Raw genomic sequence first — 23,700 nt, forward strand, 5'->3', positions numbered from 1 at the left:
ACACTGACTTTCCAACATTGTCACAGCTACACTTTGTTAGATTTTTTAAACTTTGGTATGGTAATTTTTCAAATCTTCTTTTAAAAGTTACATATGTACATAGGCCAGAGATTTGAAGAGTTCTACAAAGCTTGTTTTTAAAACTCTCCCAGAATTCCTGCGGTGGTGTCACGGGATCAGCAGCATCTCTGTAGCACCAGGATGTAGGTTCGATCCCTGGCCCAGCATAATGGATAAAAGGATACCGCCAAAAAAAAGGAAAAAAAGAAAAAAGGAAAAAAGCTCTTCTGACCCCTTATCACCTGCTCCCCAGAGACAGTCACTTTAGTTCTCTGTCCTTTACCCTCATGACTCTCTGTAACATAATGACATTGCTACTCCTTGAGTTTTCAGTTTGAAGCATCACCTGCTGACTTCCAAGTGCAGGAGGCAAGGGCCATCTCTTCCGCATCCAATCACTTCTCTTCTAAGTCCCTGATTCTCCCAGTGTGTCATTCTGGTTGGATTAAAACTGGGTGTTTACATTCCTAAATTATGCAGATGTACTTTATTTATTTATTTTTGACCTTTCTAGGGCCGCTCCCACGGCATATGGAGGTTCCCAGGCGAGGGGTCTAATTGGAGCTGTAGCCACTGGCCTACACCACAGCCACAGCAACGGAGGATCTGAGCTGCGTCTGCGACCTACACCACAGGTCACGGCAATGCCAGATCCACTGAGCGAGGCCAGGGACTGAACCCGAAACCTCATGGTTCCTAGTCGGATTGGTTAACCACTGAGCCACGACGGGAACTCCTGCCAATGTAATTTAAAATCAAACCATGTAGGATACTAGAAGTACTTTCCTATGCCTGAAACCTTTTCTGCTTTCCCTGGAGCTAGTTTTCTTTTCTTTTGCTTTGCTTGCTATCAGTTACCACTAAGTCAGCTTCTAAGTCTCCCCCACCCTGCCTCGGGAACTCTCAAAACATGTGAGCATAATGGGTATTTCTCAGTTTCATCTCCTTGAAGACAAGTTTTCTGGAACCTCTCATGTGCTCCTCTCTGGATGGGGTGCCTCCAGGCCCACTGGTGTCTTTGGGGGATCCCCTTCGGCAGCACCCCAGGGAGTCCTTCACCTTTCTTGAGCTGGAGCTAACTCCTCTTTCTTGGTTTGCTTCCTCACTTGACAAAGTTCTTGCCCAGCTTGAGGAAGGGCGCCTGGCAGACCTTGAATATCTCAATGTCTCAAGTTCACTCTCATATTTAATTACACTACTCTGCCTAGCTCTCAGTTCTAGAGTGTTGGAAAATATTTTTTAATGTTAAAATTTAGAGAATTTTAAAGGCATTGCTCTACTGTCTTGCAGCTTCCAATCCTGTTGAAAAGTCCAAAGCCACTTTAATTCCTGTTCCTCTGCATGAACCTGGTTTTTCTCCCAGGAGTCTGTCAGACCTCCCAGGTCCTCAGTTGCTCTGATAGTTCTTGCGGAAGTATCGGAGGTGGGGTCTATTTTCATCCCCTCTTCTGGACAGTTGGTGGGCGTTCGATCTGGGAATCTGTCTGGTAAGTGCCAGGCATTTTTCTTGATGTCTTTTATTTGCTAATTCTCTCTTCCTTGCTTCTGCTATATTCTCTTTTTCTGATAATTCTTATTAACTGGACACCGGATTTCTGTCTTTTGATTTTCTTAGTCTCTCCCCATTTTACTGTCTTCTTCTTATATATTCTGGGTTGTGTGCTCAACCTTATTTTCTAACACTGCTACAGAGTCTTTAATTTGTATATTATATTTTTAATTTCCAAGAGTTCCTTTCTGTTCTTTTTAAAAAATAAGCATTATACTTTTGTCATGAGTCCATTCACTTCTTTTATCTGAGAATATGAAAAAATGCATGTGTATGTATATATATATGTGTGTGTGTGTGTCTGTACTGGCTGTGCCCACGGGACCAGGAAGTTCCTGGGCCAGGGATTAATCAACATGAACCACATCAGTGACAATGCCGAAACTTTAACCATTAGGCCACCAGGGAACTGGGAAAAAGTGTGTATTTTAAATAAACGTAAGTGTTTAAACATACTTTTCTCCCTCTCTGCATGATCTGTTTCCTTGAAATTCATTTTTTCTGCCTCCCACCCCCCACCTCCCGCTTTTGTCTCAATATATTAGCGGCTTTTCCACAACGTCTTGCAGTTCTTGGTGATGCATTTATTTTTCCAAGTAGAACACTCAGGAGAGAATGGCGTTTTGTGCATTTGGGTAGGTCTTAGCTTTCCCAGCAGGAAGACCTGGCTTGGTCATTCCACTGAGAAACCTCTTGGGCTTTATGGAGCCCCCGAAGTCTCCAGATAAGATTCTTCTAATATCCTGCCCTGCAGGGTTAATCTTGGATGTCAGGATCATTTTGGGAGCCAGGTTAGGGAAGAAGGCTGGAGATCTCAACATCTCTATGTCAAGCTTCACTTAACCCCTTGTTTACAACATGGTACCCACTGCCCACATGGTACCCACTGCCTGGGGCCTGTGTCTGCAGAGCCCCTCGACCCCTCTCCAAGGAATAAGCCCTGGTCGTCTACCAGAGCTGGGTGAGGCACTGGGGGAATACGGTAGTGTTGAGATGCCTCTTTAAAGATGTTTGACCAATGCTCTGTTTTTAGCTTCGCCTTTCCCGCCATTTCCAAAGATACCTGGACCTCCAGTATTGCTAGTTTCTGAGTCTTGAGTGGGGGGGGGGGGGAGTGCAAATTGGGTTTCTTTTCGGCTTTCCCAAATACCAATTTTGGGTTTTTTTTTTTTCACTGCGCCTGCGCCATTAAGTTCCAGGGCCAGGGATTAAACCCGCATCACAGCAGCAACCCAGGGCACTGAAATGACAACTCTAGATCCTTAACCCGCAGCACCATAAGGGGGCTGGACCTCAATACCAGTTCTGGATTCTGCTCTCTACACGGGTGATCCCCAGCCATCTGCTCTCAGCCTTCCAAAACTTAGTTGCCATTCCTGTTAAAAGCCCCCTTCCCTTTTATTTTAGAAGGATTTGGGGAGGTGGGAGTAAATGCATGTTCAATCTGCCGTCTTTAACCTGGCGTCTTTCTTCATGCACTGTCTTTTTTAAAAAAAAAAAAAAAAGTATTTTTACTAAGAAGTAATACAGGCTCAATTCAGAAAACTCTATGAAATACAGAGAAATATGACTTTGGTAGGTTTCCAGCCAGTTTCTTCTCTATCTTTTGCTGACTCCCTATGTATTTACATCATCCGCTCCTGTATCACCAGCTTCTCCTATTAACCGGATCACTCCCCTCAGCATTTCAAACAGGCTTCAGCATCTCCATCTTAAGCGAAGGAGACTGGCCGCTGGCCCGCCCGCCCGCTCCCAGCTCCACGGGAGCAATGTCCATTTCCTCATCCCCCATCCGCTCCTCAACCCACTCGCTGCGGCTCCCCCCCCCACCTCATGCCACCACCGTTTCCCTCGCTAAGGTCACCGACGTTGCCAGTTAGCAGATCCAACGGACACATCTGTCTCTGCCCCGAAAAACCACCCTGTGGAATTCAACACCTTTAACCGCGCTCCCTCCTTCTGGAAACACTCTTTTCTTGAAACACCCAGTGATGTGCCCTCCTCATGTTTTGCTGCCTTTCTGGCCACTCCTCCTGTTTCCTTTGTCTCCTCTGGTCCTTCCTCCTTCTTGTTCCAAATCCCACAATGGTGATTTTCAGTCCTGGCTGCACAGGAGAATCACTGTGGAAGCTTCAAAAATAAAAACACAAATACTAACACCTGTCCTGGGCCCTGCTCAGACCACATCTCCAAATCCGCCCTATGGCTCAGGGCTCCAAGGGCTCGGCCTGTGCCTCCTCGGCTCCTCTAGGCTGCGAAAGCTAATCCAGGGCCTAAGCCCCGGCCTCTGGCCCCGCCCTCTTTTGCGAGCTCCAGGCTCTCTTCACACCTTCTCCCTGAGGTCCAGGGACCTCACCCCTAACGCCTTCCCACCTTCCCGTCCCTGTTGTCCTCCAGCCACCCTTTCACTCTCGTCACCACTGGGAGTCACCCTGGGGACCCCTCTCCTCATATTCAATATCCGCCAGCCACCAAGTCCTCTCTCTCGCCTCCTGCCAAACACATCTCCAAATACCCACGTCCCCCGGGGCGGTGCCAGGTCTGCCCCCAGGGCGGCACAAAGAGCCTGCCGGTCTCCTGGCCTCCAGGCTCTGCTCCCTCCAGCAGGTGGAACTCCCACTTGTCCCTCCACTGAGAGCCCCCTCCTCCGGGGCCCTTGCTGATCACCGGGTCTCAGTAAGGGCCCCTCCTTATGCCTCAGAACCCCGATGCCTGTCACATGTGTGGGGTATTTAGTTTGTTAACATCAGTCTCCTGACATAGAACCTGGTGCAAAAAGCATCAGATAAACTTAATAACAAAGATACAAGTGAAAATGTGGTGTAAAAACTCATGATTTTAGGGGCTGTCTAACGGTTTATCATAATTTCTTTGTTTGTCCGGGCTGCACCTGTGGCATATGGAGGTTCCCAGGCTAGGGGTCTAATTGGAGCTGTAGCCTTGGGCCTACACCACAGCCACAGCAACGGCAACGCCGGATCCTTAACCCACTGAGCGAGGCCAGGGATCCAGGGATCGAACCCATAACCTCATGGTTCCTAGTCGGATTCATTAACCACTGAGCCATGACAGGAACTCCTTATTTGTACATCTTAATTCATATTTTGGATTCTTTTCTAGACTACAGACTCTGAGAAAGGAAATTATTCAGTTAAGTAAATGAACATTTTAAATATTGAAAACATAGTTTAAGACCAAAAAAAATATCAGGTTGCTTTTTAAAAAGACTGAAGCTACGTATAACATGTGCGAACCTGGATGTCAGCCAGGCCTTCTGGATTGTTTTCTCTGCTAATTGGTTGGGTGACCCTGGTCCCTGGCTTTCCCAGGCCATGAACAGGTGCCCCAGCTCCGAGAATTTTGAGAGCAGGGTCGATACCTGAATCATCTTCAGGTCTCCTGGCCCTTCGGGATCCCAACCGTAAATAATGGTTTATTGGAACATCCACTCAGCCAGCTCGCAAACTTGTCACGCTTGGTGTATTTGCAGCTATGAAAATTCTCCGTTTTCTACACATTTCCCCTTAGTATCACACCTCTGGGTCAGGCCCGGGGCTGGCTCTGTGGCCGTCCCTCTAAGAAGGACACTCGAACAGCAGGCTGCCCCTGGTGTGTTCAGGGCTCTGGCAGCTGCAGACTCACAGTGTAAACCTGTGAGCCCAAGGCCAGGGCCTCAGGTTCCCACAGAGGTACGAGTTCAAGGCCACCCCCGGCCAGCGGTTCCTACGTCCTCCCCCATTCTCCCTCCAGGCAGGCCCCAAGTGGCCAGAGACAGTTCGTGGAAGAAATGGCACATTCCAGCCACACAAGGCAGCCTCTGTGAGCCCGTCACTGCCCACAGAAGCTCCGGCTGTGGATGCACTGGTGCCAGAAACAACCCCGCCCTCGACAGAGCGGGTTGGGGTTATTTGCTTTCGATCCTGGCCCCACACTGTGGGAGGCCCACCTGTGATGAGGGCATGAACAAGAAGACAGAGGAAGGGGCCCGAGTTTCCATCCCCGAGAGCGAGTCTAAGAAGATGCTAGAAGAGAAGCACCCGGATCACAAACCCCCAGGGACACCAGGTGGGCTTTAGGATTTTTTTTTTTTTTTTTTTTTTTTTTTTTTTGTCTTTTTGCCATTTCTTGGGCCGCTCCCCTGACATATGGAGGTTACCAGGCGAGGGGTCGAATCAGAGCTGTAGCTGCTAGCCTACGCCAGAGACACAGCAACACGGGATCCGAGCCGCATCTGCGACCTACACCACAGCTCACGGCAACGCCGGATACTTAACCCACTGATCAAGGCCAGGGATCGAACCTGCAACCTCACGGTTCCTAGTTGGATTCGTTAACCACTGCACCACAATGGGAACTCCCCGGGCTTTAGGATTTTTATCACAAACCGCCTCTCCCCTTTCTCGTCCACTGCCCCCCAAGCCCCCTCTGATTTCTCCTCCTTCAAGTCTCTCTCCAGTCCCACCGACACGTGCTTTCAGACACGGCCACCCAAACCTTTCACATACAGACTTACTTTCCTCCGAACAAAAGATCTGCCACAGGCCACACCTTGTCACACGCCACACTTTGATCCTGACCCCCACTCTCATCTCATCTACATTTATTTTTTCTTTTTCAGCCACACCCTCGGCATATTCAAGTTGCCAGGACAGGGACTGAATCCGAGGCACAGCTGCGACCTACATCACAGCTGTAGCAATGCTGGATCCTTAACCCAGTGCACCAGGCTGGGGATCGAACCAGCGCTGCCACAGAGACACAGCCAGATCACTAACCCACCTCACCACAGCAGGAACTGCATCATCTCATCTCCTTTTTTTTTCTTTTTTTATGGAAGTTCTTGGGCTAAGGGTTGAATCAGAGCTGCAGCTGCTGGCCTACACCACAGCCGCAGCAACACGACACTGGATCGAAGCTGCTTCTCTAACTACACTGCAGCTCGAAGCAACGCCAGATCCTTAACCCACTGAGTGAGGCCAGGGATGGAACCGGGGTCCTCATGGATACTAGTTAGGTTCTTAACCCACTGAGCCATGACAGGAACTCCTCGTCTAACTTTTAAATCCATCCTTTTTGTCTTCCGGAATGAACCAGGATGGCCTCCCTCCAGGCAAACATCTAGAAAGTCATGATGCTTTAGGGTTTCCCTGAAACACATCAGCACTTATTCTTCCTCAGGCTTCTGTCTCTCTGGAAGTGACCTCTGTCCTTACTCCACGGGGCTGCCATCACTCTGTGTGACTCTGGACCTCCTGGGAGCTAGTTTCCACGTTCCAGAGCCAGCGGCGTTATTTCATACAGGGCCTGGCTAACAGCCCCACGAGTTCTCCGGCTAGATTACCCTCCTCTTCCAAAAGCCGGGCTCACCAATGATGTTTGGCTGCAAAGGACAAGGATCTGCTCCTACGAAGACCCAAGGTAAGTGATGCAAGTCCAAGGGCAATTCCAAAGCAGGGGCTTCAAAACCAACCGCACCCCGAAAGCAGCACAGTGCACTTGTGGGACGGCTGAGCGGCCACCGCGGAAGGGACGGCTCCCCACGCAGAGACAGCGGCTGGTGTCTCCTGGGCCGCTGCTACCTGCCCATGCGCATGCCAGGTTCCTCGCTGGCAGGACCAGTCCCGTTTCACAGATGAGAACACAGGCCTCCCACAGGCTGAGTAGCTAAAACCACACAGTGAGGATGCAGAGAAGCTGGGGTTCAAGTGTGGGCGGCCTGACCCTGGCGTCTGCCCTTGAGCCCACAGCCAGGCCTGCCTGCCACACCTCGCCTCCTCGTCTAGACACCGCCCTGCGCTCTGTGGGACGTTTTCAGGTCCACGTCTATCCCTATCCCTTCAATGAGCAGCTGCAGGACCAGGCACCGGCCCTTCTCTGGGAGCTCGCAGCTGCACCAGCACCGCACCCTGACACGCGAGTGCCTTTCTTTCGGTTCTTGTTTAGTTTCCTGCAAAGAGTGAGGTGATGCTCATTCCGTCAAAAACTCCCCGAGACAATGAGCCAACGGCATTCCCGTCTCAGCCACTCGGGCCACTGGCGCTCATGGAGGCCCGAGCAGGTCGCAGCACCTGCAGGCCTCCTCCCTGCCCTCAACCACCAAAAGAGCCCTCCAGGGCCTGCCGTGCGTTGTAAACCCCCCACGCTGGGCCTCCTGAGTGCTGGAAGGTCTAGGTCACCTGGCAGCCACTCACCAGCACTGGGATCTGCAGGCGTCTCGCCCTCCTCAGAGTCCTCCTGCTCCTGCATGACCGGCCGCTCCCCGCGCTCCATCTGTGACATGAGGTCTGGTTTGGAAATTGCATAGTCTGGGCAGGAGGAAGAAGAGAAGACATACTATGGGATGAGATCACACTAGGTGCTACAGAGGGGTCACCTGAGTGAGTGTGACAATGGGAACAGCTGCCCTACCTGAGGCTGGCAGTGTTGCAGAAGGGCTGAGTGTCCAGCACTTGTAGGGCCCACAGAGTGTAGGGGTGTGTGTGTGTGTGTGTGTGTGCGCGCGCGCACGTGCAGCACGTCCGTACACGTGCATGTGTTAACCTCACCCTGTCTCCTCCCATCGGGACCAGCGGTGGGGCACCACCTGCCCACCAGGGGAAATGCCCTCTGTCACCTGCAGCTCACAGGTGGCCAAAGGCTGCTCAGGTTTTCCTGACAAAAGCAGAAGATATTTGAAATTTTATGAACTAAAAAACTAATCCTGATAAGGTTTAGAACCCATGAAACAAAATACTGATAGATTTTTATTTATTTATTTTTTTTTTAGGACTGCACCTGTGGCATATGGAAGTTCCCAGGCTAGGGATCAAATTGCAGCCCGGGCCACGGCCTACGCCACAGCCAGAGCCACACCAGATCTGAGCCACATCCACAACCTACACCACAGCCTGTGGCAACACCAGATCCTTAACCCACTGACTGAGGCCAGGGGTCACACCCAAATCCTCACGGATTCTAGTCGGGCTCTTAACCCACTGAGCCACAACAAGAACTCCAAATACTGACAGATTTTTTTTTTTTTAACATTTAAAAAAAACTTTAAAATTCCTTGGAAGTCAAACTGAAATATGAAGAAACGTGGAGGAGAGTATCACACATGCACATTTGTAAAACACAGGGCAGAGGGTTAATCTCCGTCATTACATAGAAAGCGCCTCTACATTTAGTGAAAAATAAAAAATTAGAGATACAAATAATTCGTAGGAAATAGACAAATGGCCAACAAACGTACAAAAAGAAGCACAAGTTCACTAAGCGTCAAAGAAACACATGTCACAATAACCAAGTGTTATTTTCTAGCCATCAGAAAAGACAAATCTTTTCGGTGGGAGAACCTTGGTCGGGGCCAGGGTGTGGAGAACGGCTTTGCCACATAAACACCACAGCCCTCGGGAGGGCCCGTGACACTGTCACCGAGCCCCCTCCTGGAGTCCATCCTACTGAAATACCCCAGAAGAGCACAAAAGCACAGAGATGCTGACCGTGAACGGCAGCGGCCAGAGCCCCAGCGGCAGCAGCGAGAGCCCCAGCGGCGGCCGCTCATCAGTGGTTCCGTACCTGCGGCGAGTGGGGACACCACGCCCGGCCCGGTGTGCTGATGTGGAAAGCTGTCTCTGACTACCGTTAGGTCAAAGACGTGAGTGATCCCATGTGTGCAAACCACAAACCACATGGGCACAAGTGCACAGAAATGCGGAGAAACAACAAGGGCCCAAGGGTTCTCGGGGTTCCCTCCAGGGAGCAGAACTGGCGGGTGTGTGTGGGGGGGTGCGCTTTATGGTACAAATCTAAATGGCTGCATGTTCACATTCCGTAGAGACTGTGAAAAGAAAAATCCTGTGGAGAGGTATACATGCATGCAATTAATAATTCCAGCAAGAACCAAAGTGTCCATGCAACAGCAGCGTGTTTTTCTAATCCCTTTGTGCCCAAAGAACTCCCCATATCAGAGAAAAGGACACATAGAAGCTAAAGCGTGTACCCCCAGGTCTCCCCTCAAATACTTTCACGAACAGAGGCAAAAGCACCCACAGACCTTGGGGTAAGAGAGAACTCGGGGATACGGTGACTTCCTCGTGGGGACCTAGGATGAGCATGTAATCCCCAGGTCATGCCTGGTCTCTGCACAATGGGGACGAGGACCTGGGGGACCTCCGTCCATGGATGGCAGCGCTCCGCCAGCTGGGCGGAACCTCAGGAGGGCCGACGCCCGGGCTCGCTCTGTGCGGGAGAGGTGACAGGGCTCCCTGGGATTCTCACAGAGACCTCACACTCTGCCTAATGACAGTTTGCTGGCAAGACCATCTGAAGATACACACTGCGGCCACGGGGAAGATAACATACAAAGGTGAGGGGCAGCTGGCCTCTGTCCCCTGGCCCCAGCGGGGCCCTGGCTGAGCTGGGCTGTGCTGCACTGATGTATTTGGGCATGTGGGGTGTCATGTTCTGCAACACTGTTCTGGGGGTTCGGAGCTCCCTAGGGTTCCTGGCGAGCCCCCAGCCCTCGCACGGGCAGCCGCGTGGGCACAAGGGCCTCCTTACCCATGGACACCAGAGACTCGTAGTTGCCCCGCATCACGTTCTTGTACAGCTCCTTCTGCCACTCGGACAGGTTCCCCCACTCCTGCTCCGAGAAATGGACGGCGACGTCATCGAACGTCACGGGGACCTGAAAGCACAGGCAGGCTCAGCTCCGGCCAGGCCCTGGGCTGCCAGCTCCGAAGGCCCTGAATGGCTCTGACCCCCTGAGCCTGGCTCCAACCCCTCTTAGGGCTGGAGGAAGGGCCCCATCTGGTCTGGTCCCTTCCTCTCTAACGGGACAATCCATGGGGCTATCAAGCACCGCCCGCAGACCAGCAGCAATGGCCTCACAGGGAACTTGCTGGAAATGCAGACTCTCGGGCCCCACCTTAGACCCACTGATTCATATTCGGGATTTAACGGGGTGATGTGTGTACACAATAACAATCGGAAAAGTGCTGGCCTAGACAGCATGGTCCCTGGGCTCCCCCTCCATGAGGCCGTGACAACGGGCAGGAGCATAAAAGAGCAGAAAGAACACCAGTCCACATTTAAGTGCTTTCCTCTGAGGGAAAAATATTAAACCTCGCTGTTCCCTAGTTTTTTTAGGATACCTTTTTTTATTTTTATTTTTGGCTGCACCCACAGCATGTAAAACTTCCTGGGCCGGGGATGGGACTTGTGCCACAGCAGCAACAGGAGCCACAGCACTGACAATGTCAGGTCCCTACCCCACTAAGCCACCAGGGAACTCCTAGGATACCTTCTGAAATTACATCTTTACCAGAACGAACATGACTTATAAGATACCTGATAAAAATGTCGAGCAGGACGGAGCCCTGGGACGGTTCATCAAATTCTCCCTCCACCCCGACGTGGACCCACGGGTTCACCCTCGTCCACAGCTCTACCACTTGGCCCTCAGCTTGCCTTCTACCCTCAGCCATCGCGGACGGAGTCCCCATCCACACCCACAGCCAGCGACCATCCCTCTGATCCACAACCTACGCTTTTGTCAAGAGGAGAGGTGGTTTGGCTTTGCTGTGTCCTGTTCTTAGAGATGTGGGACTGGTGACAAGGTCCCATCGTATTGTTTGCCTTCTTTTTTTTTTTTTTTGTCTTTTTGCTATTTCTTGGGCCGCTCCCACGGCATATGGAGGTTCCCAGGCTAGGGGTCGAATGGAGCTGTAGCCGCCAGCCTACCCCAGAGCCACAGCAACTCGGGATCCGAGCCGCATATGCAACCTACACCACAGCTCATGGCAACACCGGATCGTTAACCCACTGAGCAAGGGCAGGGACCAAACCCGCAACCTCATGGTTCCCAGTCGGGTTCGTTAACCACTGCGCCACGACGGGAACTCCTTGTTTGCCTTCTTAACCTTGGCCTTCCCTTTCCTTGATGTCAAAGTCCCAAGACAATTCCCAGTCCCGGACACTCCCCACGAGGCCCCAGTTGGGATGAGGTTACCTTGGGAACTTCTCCGTTGCTGCCCGGGGGCAGCCGGAGGATCCAGAAGTTTCTGTTCTTCAGCAGGTTCTCCATGTTCTCCAGGCGCCTCTGCAGCAGCCCGTACTCCTGCAGCAGCGTCCCCAGCACAACCCACTTGCTCTCCAGGTGGTTTGCAAACTCCACAGCCGTCTTCTCACAGTCGGCGATCTTCTTCTCGTTCGTCCCGGTCCTGCCCTCCAGGGTCAGGAGCCGCATGGCTTGGGCCTCCAGTTTCCTCTCCACTGCTTGGACGGCAGCCCACACGGCCAAGCGGGTGATCTCCGCCGTTGGGAGGGGCGGGTCCTTCTGGGCCCCAGGAGAGGTCTGGAAGGGGGTGTCCTTTTGGGAAGCCGGGCTCTGGAGCAGGGGGTCCATGTCGGCCTCGGGAACCGTCGGGGAGAGGGTCAGGGGGTCTTTCTCGGGAACTTCGGGGGAGTGGAGCGGGGCTTCCTGGTGGTGGGTGGAGTGGGAGAGAAGTGAGGTCTCTCGTTCAGCAGCAGCTGGCGGCGGAAATGGGGTCTCTTCCTGGGGAGTCAGGGGGCCCTGGATCTGAGTCTCTTGCTCGGAAGTGGCAGGATACAGGAGCGAGGGTCCCTTCTGGAGAACACGGGGCATTCGGCCAGAAGTCTCTTGCTTGGGAGGACTGGGAGTCTGGGGTAGGGAGCCTTGCCGGGGAGCAGCGGGGGACAGAGAAGGAGCTTCTTTGGAGGGAAGAACGTGGGACTGGAACAGGGTTTCTCGAGGGAGTCCAGCAGGGGCCTGACCCGGGGTTTCTTCTTGCAGGATGCTGGGGAATGACAGAGGTGAGGAGCGCTGGGCCTCCATGTCCAGCCGCTGGACCTGTATTCCAGGAAAGAAAGGACAGGATTGAGGGCCAGTCTCCAGCTGGCAAAGAAATCCCAACGCCAGGCGCCCACAGGAAAACGGCTTCAGGAGCAAATAAGGTATGTTTCACGGACGTGAACCTCTTCTTGAGGCCCTGGCACCGATCTACACATCAATGGCAAAACGACTGCTGACACCAAATAAAAGGGGGCTATGCCACCTGCTTTTTATAGAGCCAGCTCCTCTTTCACAACATACATGTCACAGGTGTCATTTCACGAGTGGCGGCATGAGAGAGGAGGGAGGGCGCTGGCTCTGAATGAGAACACTTGGCTTTCTGTCCTGTCCACCCCAACGCTGCCCAGGTCGCCTGGCCGTCATGCAGCTTCTCTGTTCTCAGGGCCCTCATCCATCAGGGACACACCTGCTACCTCGCTGAGTTCTTGGAGCATATCGCGCATTAAATAAAACACAACTTTGAAAGACAATAGAGAATTTTGTCAATGCCAGGCTGTCCCAAGGCTGCCAGCAAGGTGGGGCTGGTTCTGTTAAGAGACTTGCCTTGAAGGTGAACCTGACATCCAGCCCCACGGCTTCGGCTTGTGTTATCAGGCAGCCGTGGCGCCCCTGTCCTTCCCCTCACTTTGTCCACCAGGGAGGGCACCCCAGGACCTTAAGTTTCCCAGACTCTGCTAAAAGCTGAAGTGCTGACTTATCAATAACATTTCTCAAAGGGTTAATCCTGGGCGGGTTCGCCTTTACGACCTGCTCTACGACCCGGTCCCTGCTGGAGAGGCAGAATGGGCTACTGGGCCTTGGGGCCGGCTCCCACTGTGTGCAGAGGGGAGAGAGACACCGAGACAGGTGCGAGGATGCCAGTGCAGACTGTCCTGGGGAGCCGAGGCTCCTGGGGCAGATGGCCCACGGCGGTGGGTGTGCCCTGGCCGTGCAGGGTTCCCCCCATGGTCCGCGAGGAGAAACGGAGGCCTGGACCGGAAGCAGAGCTGAAGTAATCAGTTCTGTGATCTGTGTCAAGGTTGGTGGGGACTAGAATCAAAATAAAGGCGGTTCCTTCAGTCAGTCACCCCCCCACCCCACCTTGTGATGACCATGTTGAGAGAATGCTCGTGTCATCAGGGAGGCGAAGCCAAGGGCTTCTGAGTGACCAGCTCTGCGTTCAGCTATCCAGACAATCAATATGCTTATTGGAACTGAACAGAATTTCTTCTGCATCAATGTTTGTCCATTTCTTCATAATCTCCCTTCAGTGAATCTGCTGAATGGCCAATTACTCTGCACCAAATACAAGTTGTCTTTGAAGTACCCGAAAGTCCCCTTTGATTTCTTTGAAAACTAGCATATCCCTGGTGTCCAGTCTGAAATATAGCACGTGCTCAACAAACGTCTGTAGAATGAATAGTGTAAATGATTGTGTTACCAAAAAAAAGGGATTAGACTAAACAAAGTTCCTTTGGTCATCTATCAAAGCCACCAAAACCCATTTGTGTCTTCTATTGCTTTCTTTTCTTTGTTCATTCATTCACTTAGGGATAGCTCAACTGAGACAGCATCACACTTTTAAGCCAGGGATTGAGGGAGTTCCCGTTGTGGTGCAGTGGTTAACGAATCTGATTCAGAACCATGAGGTTGTGGGTTCGATCCCTGGCCTTGCTCACTGGGTTAAGGATCCGGTGTTGCCATGAGCTGTGGTGTAGGTTGCAGACACGGCTCGGATCTGGCGTTGCTGTGGCTGTGGCATAGGCCGGCGGCTACAGCTCCGATTCGACCCCTAGCCTGGGAACCTCCATATGCCATGGGAGCAGCCCTAGAAAAAGGCAAAAAGACAAAAAAAAAAAAAAAAAAAAAAAAGGATTGAAGATTTAAGACCTAGTTCAGGCCAGAGGTTTTGAGTTATTTGATCCCATAGCTCGGCACTGAACCAGATGTGAGACTAATGAGTCAGGTGGCAGCTAACAATTATTTGACATTTATTATGTGCCATGAACTCTGTTTTAAAGGGTTAATCTTCACAAAACCCTATGCACAGGGACTACTAGACTTAGCACAGGGAGGCACCAAGGCCTGGAGAGGCTAAGTAACCAGCCCAAGGTCACAGAGCAGTCTGGCTCCAGAGCCTGGGCCTCTGCCTGCACCGTACAGGTTGCCTCTAGGCCTCATCTGTCAACTGAGACAGCCGGTCAGTATGTGTTCTGAATTCTTTTTGCCTCTAAGATTTGGAGGCTTGCAGATTAAACAAAGACCTGTGGGAAGACATTTCCATCTGATGCTGGGGTCAAAGACCCCTTTGAAAAGCTAATGAGAATTATGGATTCTCTCCCTCAAAAAACACACAAGGGCATCCATACAAAATTCTGCAGGCACTCTCAAGGGTTTCGCAAAGCCCTGAACCTGATGGCTCATCAACAACCAAGCCACCCCTCCACTCTGCACGGGTGAGGGCAAGACTGGCCGACCCTCTGAGATGGGAGCCTCAGCCACAGGGAAAGTGACGAGCATAATGCAACACAACAGGCACATTGATAGCCCTGTCCTCACAGGAGGATTAGGGTCTTTGCCTACGACTAGTAGGAAGAAGGGGGGCCAAGTTAGTCTCCCAGAGTAATACAGAGGTTTAACTGAAACAATGCAGAAAGGCTTCAGGACTGGAAAATAAAGCCATTAGGGCCAAGACATCTTTACTAACTAGTCTAATCGAAGCTCAAAGGAAAATACCAGTTCTTCGCTCTCTGTTATTAGACTGTCTCGATCCATTTCTGGATTTGGAGGACTGCAGAGCACGAGGGGCCACAAGGGCACATCCCCTCCAGTACCCCCGAATGAGAGACCCTTGCTGTAATGTCATCAGTCCCAGGAAACCTGTGGCTCGATATTACCCTAAGCAGATAGAAATGGCCCAAGAGAAGGCTGGAGCTGTAAATACAATATGTAAGAAGCAGCTTGCATTCTTTCCTGTTGGGGGCAGGGAGAGAATTCTCCTGGTTCCTATTTCACAGGATTGAACCCACCCTCCCTACCCGTGCATCATCCTAAGCTGGTGGGGTCTCCAGGATTCATCCATGAGCAGGAAAACACATACTCATACCCATCTGACTTAGAAAAAAAGCTGTGCCATTGTCTTGTCATACCCAGCGTGGTTCACGCAGAACTACACACTATTCAAGGGCCCTAGAGGTCTAAGCATTTCAAAGCCACTTTATTTGATTTTTCCAAGCAGTGTTTACATATCATCACTATTGCTATTATTATTTTAAGACCTGAGAGGCCTTTTAGCAAGCCGTAAATCCCCAGGCCTTGATGGACACAACAGGAAACTGAGGCTCAGGGGCACTGCCTTCCTTCCATGCAGCAATCCTCCTCCCAGCACCGGCTACTGCATCTCAAAGAGCAAGTCTGCGGGCAGGTTTTTAAGAACGGCCCCCCCGAAGAGGCACGCCAGCCCCTCAGGCTGTAGCACATCGCTCCCCAGGCCCCATCCGTCCCGACAGCCAGAGTTCGACCCGGACCCCCGGACGCAGAGACCCGAGGCCCAGGCGCCGGAGCCCGAGAGTCACCTGCTCCCCACGCCGGAGACGATCGGCTGGGCGCTGCCCGGCCTCCCCCCGCCCACCCCCCGACGGGCCGCGTCCCCGGCGCGCCGGCCCAGGCCCCCCACCCCCGGGGAGGCCGCCGCCAGGGCCGCCCGCTCCCCGTCCAGGCCCGCGGCCCCGAGGCAGGCGTTTCTGGGCACGCGGGCGCCGCGCCACGGATGGCTCGCTACGTGACCTTGGGGCAGGCAGGGCCGGTCGCCGCCAGGTGTCCGTGCCTCAGTGTCTCCGCTCTGCGAAATGGGGAGAGCCGCGTCAGCGCCGCGCTCCGGCCGCGGGAGGCTCCGCGGGGCCGAGCTCTGCGGAAGACGTGCGGCGGCAACCCCGACGGACGCAGCGCCGGCTCCGCAGGGAGCGAGGCGCGCCGCCCCGCCGCCCGCCTCCCGGCCCGCGTGCGTGCCAGGCCCCGGGCGTCCCCGCAGCCGCGCCCGGACGGCGGCCGGCTCCGCGGCCCGGCTCCCCGCCCGCCGCCGCCCCCCCGCGCCCGCCCAGCCGGGGCGCGCGAGCCCCCCGGGCCCCCCGCCCCCACGTCGCGGCCGTTCCGTCCCTTACCGAGACCCCAGGCCGGGCCGCCGAGCCCGGGACGCGCAGGCCGTCCCCAGGGCCCCGAGTCCGCGCGTCCGTGCGCGCGCGGGCCGCCCTCACCGGAGCCGGGGCCGCCTCGGCCATGGCCCTGCGCTGTCCGCCCGCCGCCGCCGCCGCCGCCGCGCGGCCCCACGCAGGCCGGCCCCCGGCCTCTCCGCAGGCGGCGCCGGCCCGGCCCGGCCTTGCCCGCCCGGGCTCTCGCGGCCGTCGGGCCCGGCCTGCTCGCGGCGGGCGGGGACGGAGCGGCCGAGCCCGGCGGCGGCGTCGGAGCGGGGCGCGCGGCGGTGCGGCGGCTCCGCGGGCTGCGCCCCGGCCGCGAGCTGGGCCCCGGCCCTCAGCACCGGCCCCCGGCCCGCGCGCAGCCCCTCAGCGGCCGCGGCTGCGACCCCGGCTCCGGCCCCGGCCCCGCTGCGAGCTGCGCTGCCGTCCCGGCGCCTCTTCAGCAGGGGAGCTGCACCGCAGCTGCCATGTTGATACAAACTGCATCCTGGGAGGCATGTCCCTCTCAGGCCGTTTAAAGAGAAACACTCCGAGGCTCGTCGGAGGCGGCAGGAACCCAGACAGCTCCATCTACAGCCGGTAGGAGCGAACAGTGTGTCGAGCGAGCAGCCAGGCGGCGACGGACACGCCCTGAGCCCCGGGCCGGCCCGTCGTGCCGCCCGGGCCGGCCCGCCCGGGCCTCCCCCCGCCCCGGGGCCCCCCGGCCGCTCACCTGGGGTCCTCGCCTCCCCGGGGCGCCTGGGGCGAGACCCGGAGGCGCGAGAGCGGAGCGGCGGCGAGAGCGCGCGGCGAGGCGGCGCGGCGGGGTCTGGAGGCGGCTTGATTGGCTCCGACAGCCTTCCTCCCGCCGGATCCCCCCGCGCCTCTCAAACCCAGAACCCGGGGCGCTCGCTTTCAAAACCTGCGCTCACAAAGGGATCTGGGAAGCCCGTCGCCCCACAGAAAGAGGCCCGGAGTTCATGTGACCAGCGCCGTGCAGCCCGGGTTCCAGGGGCGCAGGGGGTTGGGTGCTTTTGTGAAACGCCCGAGTGGTGTTTTCGACCTGAAAGGACAGCGCGCCGCGCACCGGGGCGGGGGCGGGGGCGGGGGGCGGCCGGCGGCGCAGGCCCCGCGCCGGGGAGGAAACTGAGGCCCGGGGCAGCGGCCTCTCGGGGCCTGGTGGGCGCGCGCGCTCTCACCCGGGGCGCGAGCCTCCAGGCAGCGGGGGAGCGTGGAGTGGGCGACTCCCCTCCCCGGACAGGTTCGCGCCCACCCCCGTTTGCGGAGCGCCCGCGAGCTGGCCAGCGCTGGGCAGGACCCGAGAAAAGAAGGACGGAGGAAGTACAGGCAGGCCTCCTGGTTGCAGGTGGCGAAAACCGCCGGGACTAACGGAAGGAGAGAAGAAGGCAGACGCTCTGTGTTCACCTAAAGGGACCCCAGGGGGCTCAGGGGTGGTGTTGCCCGGGAGGCGGCCGGGCCGGCCTTATTTTGCTGTCAGCTCGGACCCCCCTCGAAAGGGGGACAGTGAGGGCAGAGCCCACGCCGGGGCCCCGGCGTCCTTTCCCTCCCCTTCCCGGCCCTTTCCTATCGGGCAGCATCGAACAGTGCATTCCGCTCGTTTCGCTGTTTCCCATTTTTATGTGGCTGCTGTGCTTCGGCCCACACCCTGTCGGGACTTGCCTTTTTTCGGCGCATCATTATGTTTTTGAGATATAGTCATCTTCAGATAGGCATATCTGGTTCATTTTAACCACTGTATAGTATTTCACTGGAGAAACTCCAGTTGACCCCCCTTCCCGGGAGGGGTGTCTGTAGACATGCCACGTTGCCTACCATGCAGTGGCCCTCCGAGGGACAGGGAGACCCAGACACCCAGGGGCCTGGGTGACAGTGTCGCTTTCATCCTCCCTGGGCTCCGAAGTGCTCACCAGAGGGAGAGGGCCCAGGGGCACGTCCACCAGCAGGGCCTGCGTCCTGTTTTCACATCCTCACCAACGCTTACAGATAATGGCCTGAAAACATTTGCCAGTAGGATGAATGTGAAACCGCAGTTCATTATTTTACTTTGTGTTTAGATTTGTATTTCCCTGATTATGAAGGAAGTTGAGGAGTTCCTGTCATGGCTCAACAGAAACGTATCTGACGAGCATCCATGACGTCGCAGGTTGGTTCCTTGGCCTCACTCAGTGGGTTAAGGATCTGGCATTGCCTTGACGTGCATTGCTTGGATCCTGCATGGCTATGGCTGTGGTGTAGGCCAGCGGCTATGGCTCCAATTTGACCCCTAGCCTGGGAGCCAACATATGACAGGGGTTTGGCCCTAAAAAAAAAAAAAAAAAAAAAAAAAAAAAAAAAAAAAAAAAGGGAAGTTAAACATCTTTTCATATTTACTAGATGTATGGTTTCTTTGTGAATTTCCTCTTTATATCCTTTGTGGGTATTTCTGCTGTAAAGTTTTTTTCTTATTGTTTTATAAGTTTTTTTTGTTTTGTTTTGTTTTTGTTTTTTTGTCTTTTTGCTATTTCTTGGGCCGCTCCCATGGCATATGGAGGTTCCCAGGCTAGGGGTCGAATCGGAGCTGTAGCCCCCGGCCTACGCCAGAGCCACAGCAACGCGGGATCCAAGCCGCGTCTGCAACCTACACCACAGCTCACGGCAACGCCGGATCCTTAACACACTGAGCAAGGCCAGGGACCAAACCCGCAACCTCATGGTTCCTAGTCAGGTTCTTTAACCACTGCGCCACGACGGGAACTCTGGTTTCTTTTTTTTCTAGGGTATTCTGGATATTCATTCTGTCACCAAATACTTAAGGGGATTACTGACTGATACGATTACATTTATGTCTCCCATCTCACTACTTATCACAGTTGCTTTCTGTGTTCCAGGCATTCAATAACATGTTTTTTTTTTCTGTTTTTCCTTTTGCTTGCATCTGGATTGAGTATTTTGTTTAGCAGTTCTATTTTCATCATTCACCTATTAGTTACACCTCATTTTTAGTGGTTGCTGTACATTTCACAATATATATCTTTAATTTCAGCAGCCTGCTTCACATAAACTCTATCACTCCACCATTGTGCTCTAACTTTCCAGCAACTGTCCCACCATCCTCTTGCTGTCGTAGGCATGCATTTTATGTTTCTAGATGTTATAATCCACATAATAAATTGTTGGTTTGCACATGACCCATATCTTCTCCCATTCTGTCTCGTCTTAACATTTTTCATGGTAATTGTTGCACAGATATTTATATTTAAATGTAATCACATTTAGTTTATTTTTAGGGTCTGTACTTTTTTTTTTTTTTTTTTTGTCTTTTTGCTATTTCTTTGGGCCGCTCCCGCGGCATATGGAGGTTCCCAGGCTAGGGGTCGAATCGGAGCTGTAGCCCCCGGCCTACGCCAGAGCCACAGCAACGCGGGATCCAAGCCGCGTCTGCAACCTACACCACAGCTCATGGCAACACCGGATCGTTAACCCACTGAGCAAGGGCAGGGACTGAACCCGCAACCTCATGGTTCCTAGTCAGATTCGTTAACCACTGCGCCACGGCAGGAACTCCTAGGGTCTGTACTTCTAATTTTTGTTTTCTTCCCTACCCAGCGCCTTAAGGATATGCCTCAATGTTTTTATTCTAAAATGTTTACAGTTTACCTTCTACACAGATCTTTAATCTAGAATTAATTTTTTTAGTTTTTAATATAAATTGCATCTTTACTGAGATATAATTCACATAGCATTAAATCTATCCATTTAAAGTGTACATTTGGAGTTGCTATTGTGGCTCAGTGGAAATGAATCTGACTAGTATCCGTGAGGAGGCGGGTTAGATCCATGGCCTTGCTCAGTGGGTTAAGGATCTGGCGTTGCCGTGAGCTGTGGTTTAGGTCGAAGGCGCGGCTTGGATCTGGCATTGCTGTGGCTACAGCTCCAATTCGACCCCTAGTCTGGGAACCTCCGTGTGCCACGGGTGCGGCCCTAAAAATAATAAAGTGTACAATTCATGAGTTCCCTGGTGGCTCAGTGAGTTAAGGATCTGGTGTTGTCACTGCTGTGGTTCAGGTCGCTACAGTGGCACAGGTTTGATTCCTGGCCACATGCCTCGGGCATGGCCAAATAAATAGATAAGTGTACAATTTAGTGGTTTATTAAGTTCACAGAGTTATGCAACCATGACCTGTTTAGAGTATTTTCATCACTCTAAAAAGAGACCCCGTACCCAATAGCAGTCATTACCCATCTGCCCCTAACCACTCCCATTCAGCCCTAGGTAATGACTAATCCATTTTCAGTTTCTATAGATTTGCCTATCCTGGTAATTTCAAATAAATAGAAGCATATATATAGTATGTGGTCAGTTGTTATTGGCTTCTTTTCCTCACGTCATGTTTTTAAGGTTCACCCATGTCGTAGCATGCATCAGTGTATCCTTCCTTGCCATTGCCAAATAGTAGCGCATTGTATGGACAGACCCGGTTTTATCTCTCAGTTCATCGCTCCGTAGACAGATCATTTCTGCTCTGTGTTACCCAAAATGCCACTGTGAGCACTTGTCTACAGGTGTCTGCGTGGATGGATGTTTTCATTTCTCTTGGGTGTTTACCTGAGAGCAGACCAGCTGAGCCAGCTCTTCAATACTTTGAGGAACTGCTGGATTGTTTTCCAAAGCAGCTGCACCGCTTTGCGTTCCCACCAGCAGCACATCCTCACCAAGAGGATTTTCCTTCTTGTTGTCTCTATCGATGGCTGTGGCGTGGCGTCCCACTGTGGTTTTCACCGACATTTCCTCTGTGACTGATGACGTCGCAGGTCTTTTTATGGGCATAGTGGTCCTCTGTGTGTCTTCTCAGAACTTTTGCCATTAAAAATGTTTAAATTGTGGTAAAATACACAGAACATTAAAGTGACCATTTTAACCATTTTAAAGCGTGCAGTTCAGAGGTCAGCAGTATAAAGGACATTGACCTTGTTGTCCAACCAGTCTCCAAAACGCTCTTCATCCGACCAAACTAAAACTCACACCCATCAAACAGTTACTCCCTATTTCCCTGAGCCCAGTGCCTGGGCAACCACCGCCCTTTGCGTCTCGACAAATCTGCCTACTCTAGGTATACCTCCTATGAGGCGAATCGGACACGCTTTGTCTCTTCGTGGCTGGCGCATCTTCCTTGGCATGATGTGGGTCATCGGGCTTCATCCGCGTTGCAGCATATGGGTCATAATGTTCCTCCTTTTCCCGGTGCATAACATTCCGTCCTGTCGTGTGCATGGATCATCCTTCCCTTATCCATTCGTCGCCTAGGGGACAGTTGGATTACGGGCGCCTTATGGCTGTTATGAATAATGCTGCTGCGAACACGGTTGTAGACAGGTCTCTTTGAGACCCTGCTTTCAGTTCTTTGGGTATATGCTCAGAAGCTGAGTTGCTGGATCAAATGGGTTCTGTTTTCACCTTTTCGAGGAAACACTGTCCTGGTTTCCACAGCAGCCGCACCTTCTCACTTTCCTACCAGCAGTGCGCGAGAGCTCCAATTTCTCCACATCCTCACCAGACTTGTCATTTTCTGTTTTTGTTTTTTTTTTTGGTTTTTTTTTTCGGGGGGGGGGGGTTTGGTCTTTTTTGCTATTTCTTGAGCTGCTCCTGCAGCATATGGAGGTTCCCAGGCTAGGGGTCGAATCGGAGCTGCAGCCACCCTCCTACGCCAGAGCCACAGCAACTCGGGATCTGAGCCGTGTCTGCAACCTACACCACAGCTCACAGCAACGCCGGATCGTTAACCCACTGAATAAGGGCAGGGACCAAACCCGCAACCTCATGGTTCCCAGTTGGATTTGTTAACCCCTGCGCCACAACGGGAACTCCTGTTTCTGTTTCTGATAGTAGCCATTCTAACGCATCTCATGATGCCTTTGACCTGCATTTCCCTAAGGAGCAGCGATGCACAGCACTTTTTCCTGTGATTGTTGGCTATGCATATATCTTCTTCAGAAAAGTGTGTATTTAAGTCCTTGGCCCCTTTTTTAAAAAATTGTTTGCTTTGCCCATTTTCCAATTTGGCTGTAAAAGTTCTGTATTCTAGATACAGGTCCCTCATCAAATGTGTTATTCACAAATAGTTTCTCCCATTCTGTAGGTTGTATTTCCCCCCCCCCTTTTTTTTTTTGCTTTTTAGGGCCACACCCACAGTACATAGAGGTTTCCAGGCTAGGGGTCTAATCAGAGCTACAGCTGCTGGCCTACACCACAGCCACAGCCACACCAGATTTGAGCCACATCTTCGACCTACACCGTAGCTCATGGCAACACTGGATCCTTAACCCACTGAGCAGGGGTCGAACCTGCAACCTCATGGTTCCTAGTCAGATTCGTTTCCACTGCACCACGACGGGAACTCCTAGTTTCACTTTCTTAAAGGTGTCCTTTGAAGCACAATTTTTTTTAATTTTGAGGAAACCCAATTTACCTGTTTTTTCCTTTTGTCGTTTGTGCTTTGGGTGTCATATCTAAAGAACCATTGCCTGAAACAAAAACACAAAGGCTTGTGCCTGTTTTCCTTCTGAGGGTGTTATAGTTTTAGCTCCTACATTCAGGTCTGTGAAGTTAAATTTTGTATAAAGTGTGAGGCAGGGTCCAACATCATTCCTTTGCATGTGGATGTCCAGTTGTCCCAGCACCGTTTGTTAAAAAGACCATTTTTTACTCCCCTTGAATTGTCTTGGCACTTTCGTCTAAAAATATCAATTGACCATAAATGTGAGAGTTGATTTTAATTCTGTCCATTGATCTGTATGTTATCTTTGTGCTAGTTCCACACTGTTTTGATCACTGTAGCTTTGTAGCAAGCTTCAAAATCATGAAGTGTGAGTCCTTCGACTTTGCTTTTTTTTTTTCAAGACTGTTTTGACCTCTTCAGGCTCTCCTGAACTTCTGTGTAAATTTTAGAAAGACCTTATCAATTTCTGCAAATAAGCCAGCTGGAATTTTGATGGGGCCCAGAAGCCAAGTAATCAGTTTATATCCCACTAAAAATCTTCGAGGTTAACCAATCTATGATCATTCTTTTTGGATGACTATAAGATGA

At 52.6% G+C, this 23,700-nt stretch overlaps 1 protein-coding gene across 4 annotated transcripts in view; it reads right to left on the minus strand.

Moving 5' to 3' along the window:
• ZNF777 (zinc finger protein 777) overlaps positions 1–17,410 on the minus strand; it is a 30,735-nt gene extending 13,325 nt beyond the window's left edge. Inside the window, exons 1-5 of one of the 4 annotated variants that reach the window (XM_085004984.1) lie at positions 17,046–17,134; positions 16,604–16,711; positions 11,601–12,461; positions 10,151–10,277; positions 7,801–7,914 (exon numbers count right to left, since the gene is read on the minus strand). In XM_085004984.1, the coding sequence (XP_084861110.1) occupies positions 7,801–7,914; positions 10,151–10,277; positions 11,601–12,446 (1,087 nt within the window). In that variant the 5' untranslated portion in view covers positions 12,447–12,461; positions 16,604–16,711; positions 17,046–17,134. Of the gene's footprint in view, positions 1–7,800; positions 7,915–10,150; positions 10,278–11,600; positions 12,462–16,229; positions 16,384–16,603; positions 16,781–17,045; positions 17,135–17,348 lie in introns of those variants that run through there. The other 3 variants (XM_003134910.6, XM_021078688.2, XM_021078689.2) reach the window with 3 other exon arrangements.
• Between the last annotated feature and the right edge of the window lie 6,290 nt (positions 17,411–23,700).

Source organism: Sus scrofa, chromosome 18 (assembly GCF_054392235.1).
Source record: "Sus scrofa isolate SSC_HxYL_T2T_F1_AM1 chromosome 18, Sscrofa_HxYL_maternal_Yorkshire_Landrace_v2.0, whole genome shotgun sequence".
Classification (NCBI taxonomy): domain Eukaryota; kingdom Metazoa; phylum Chordata; class Mammalia; order Artiodactyla; family Suidae; genus Sus; species Sus scrofa.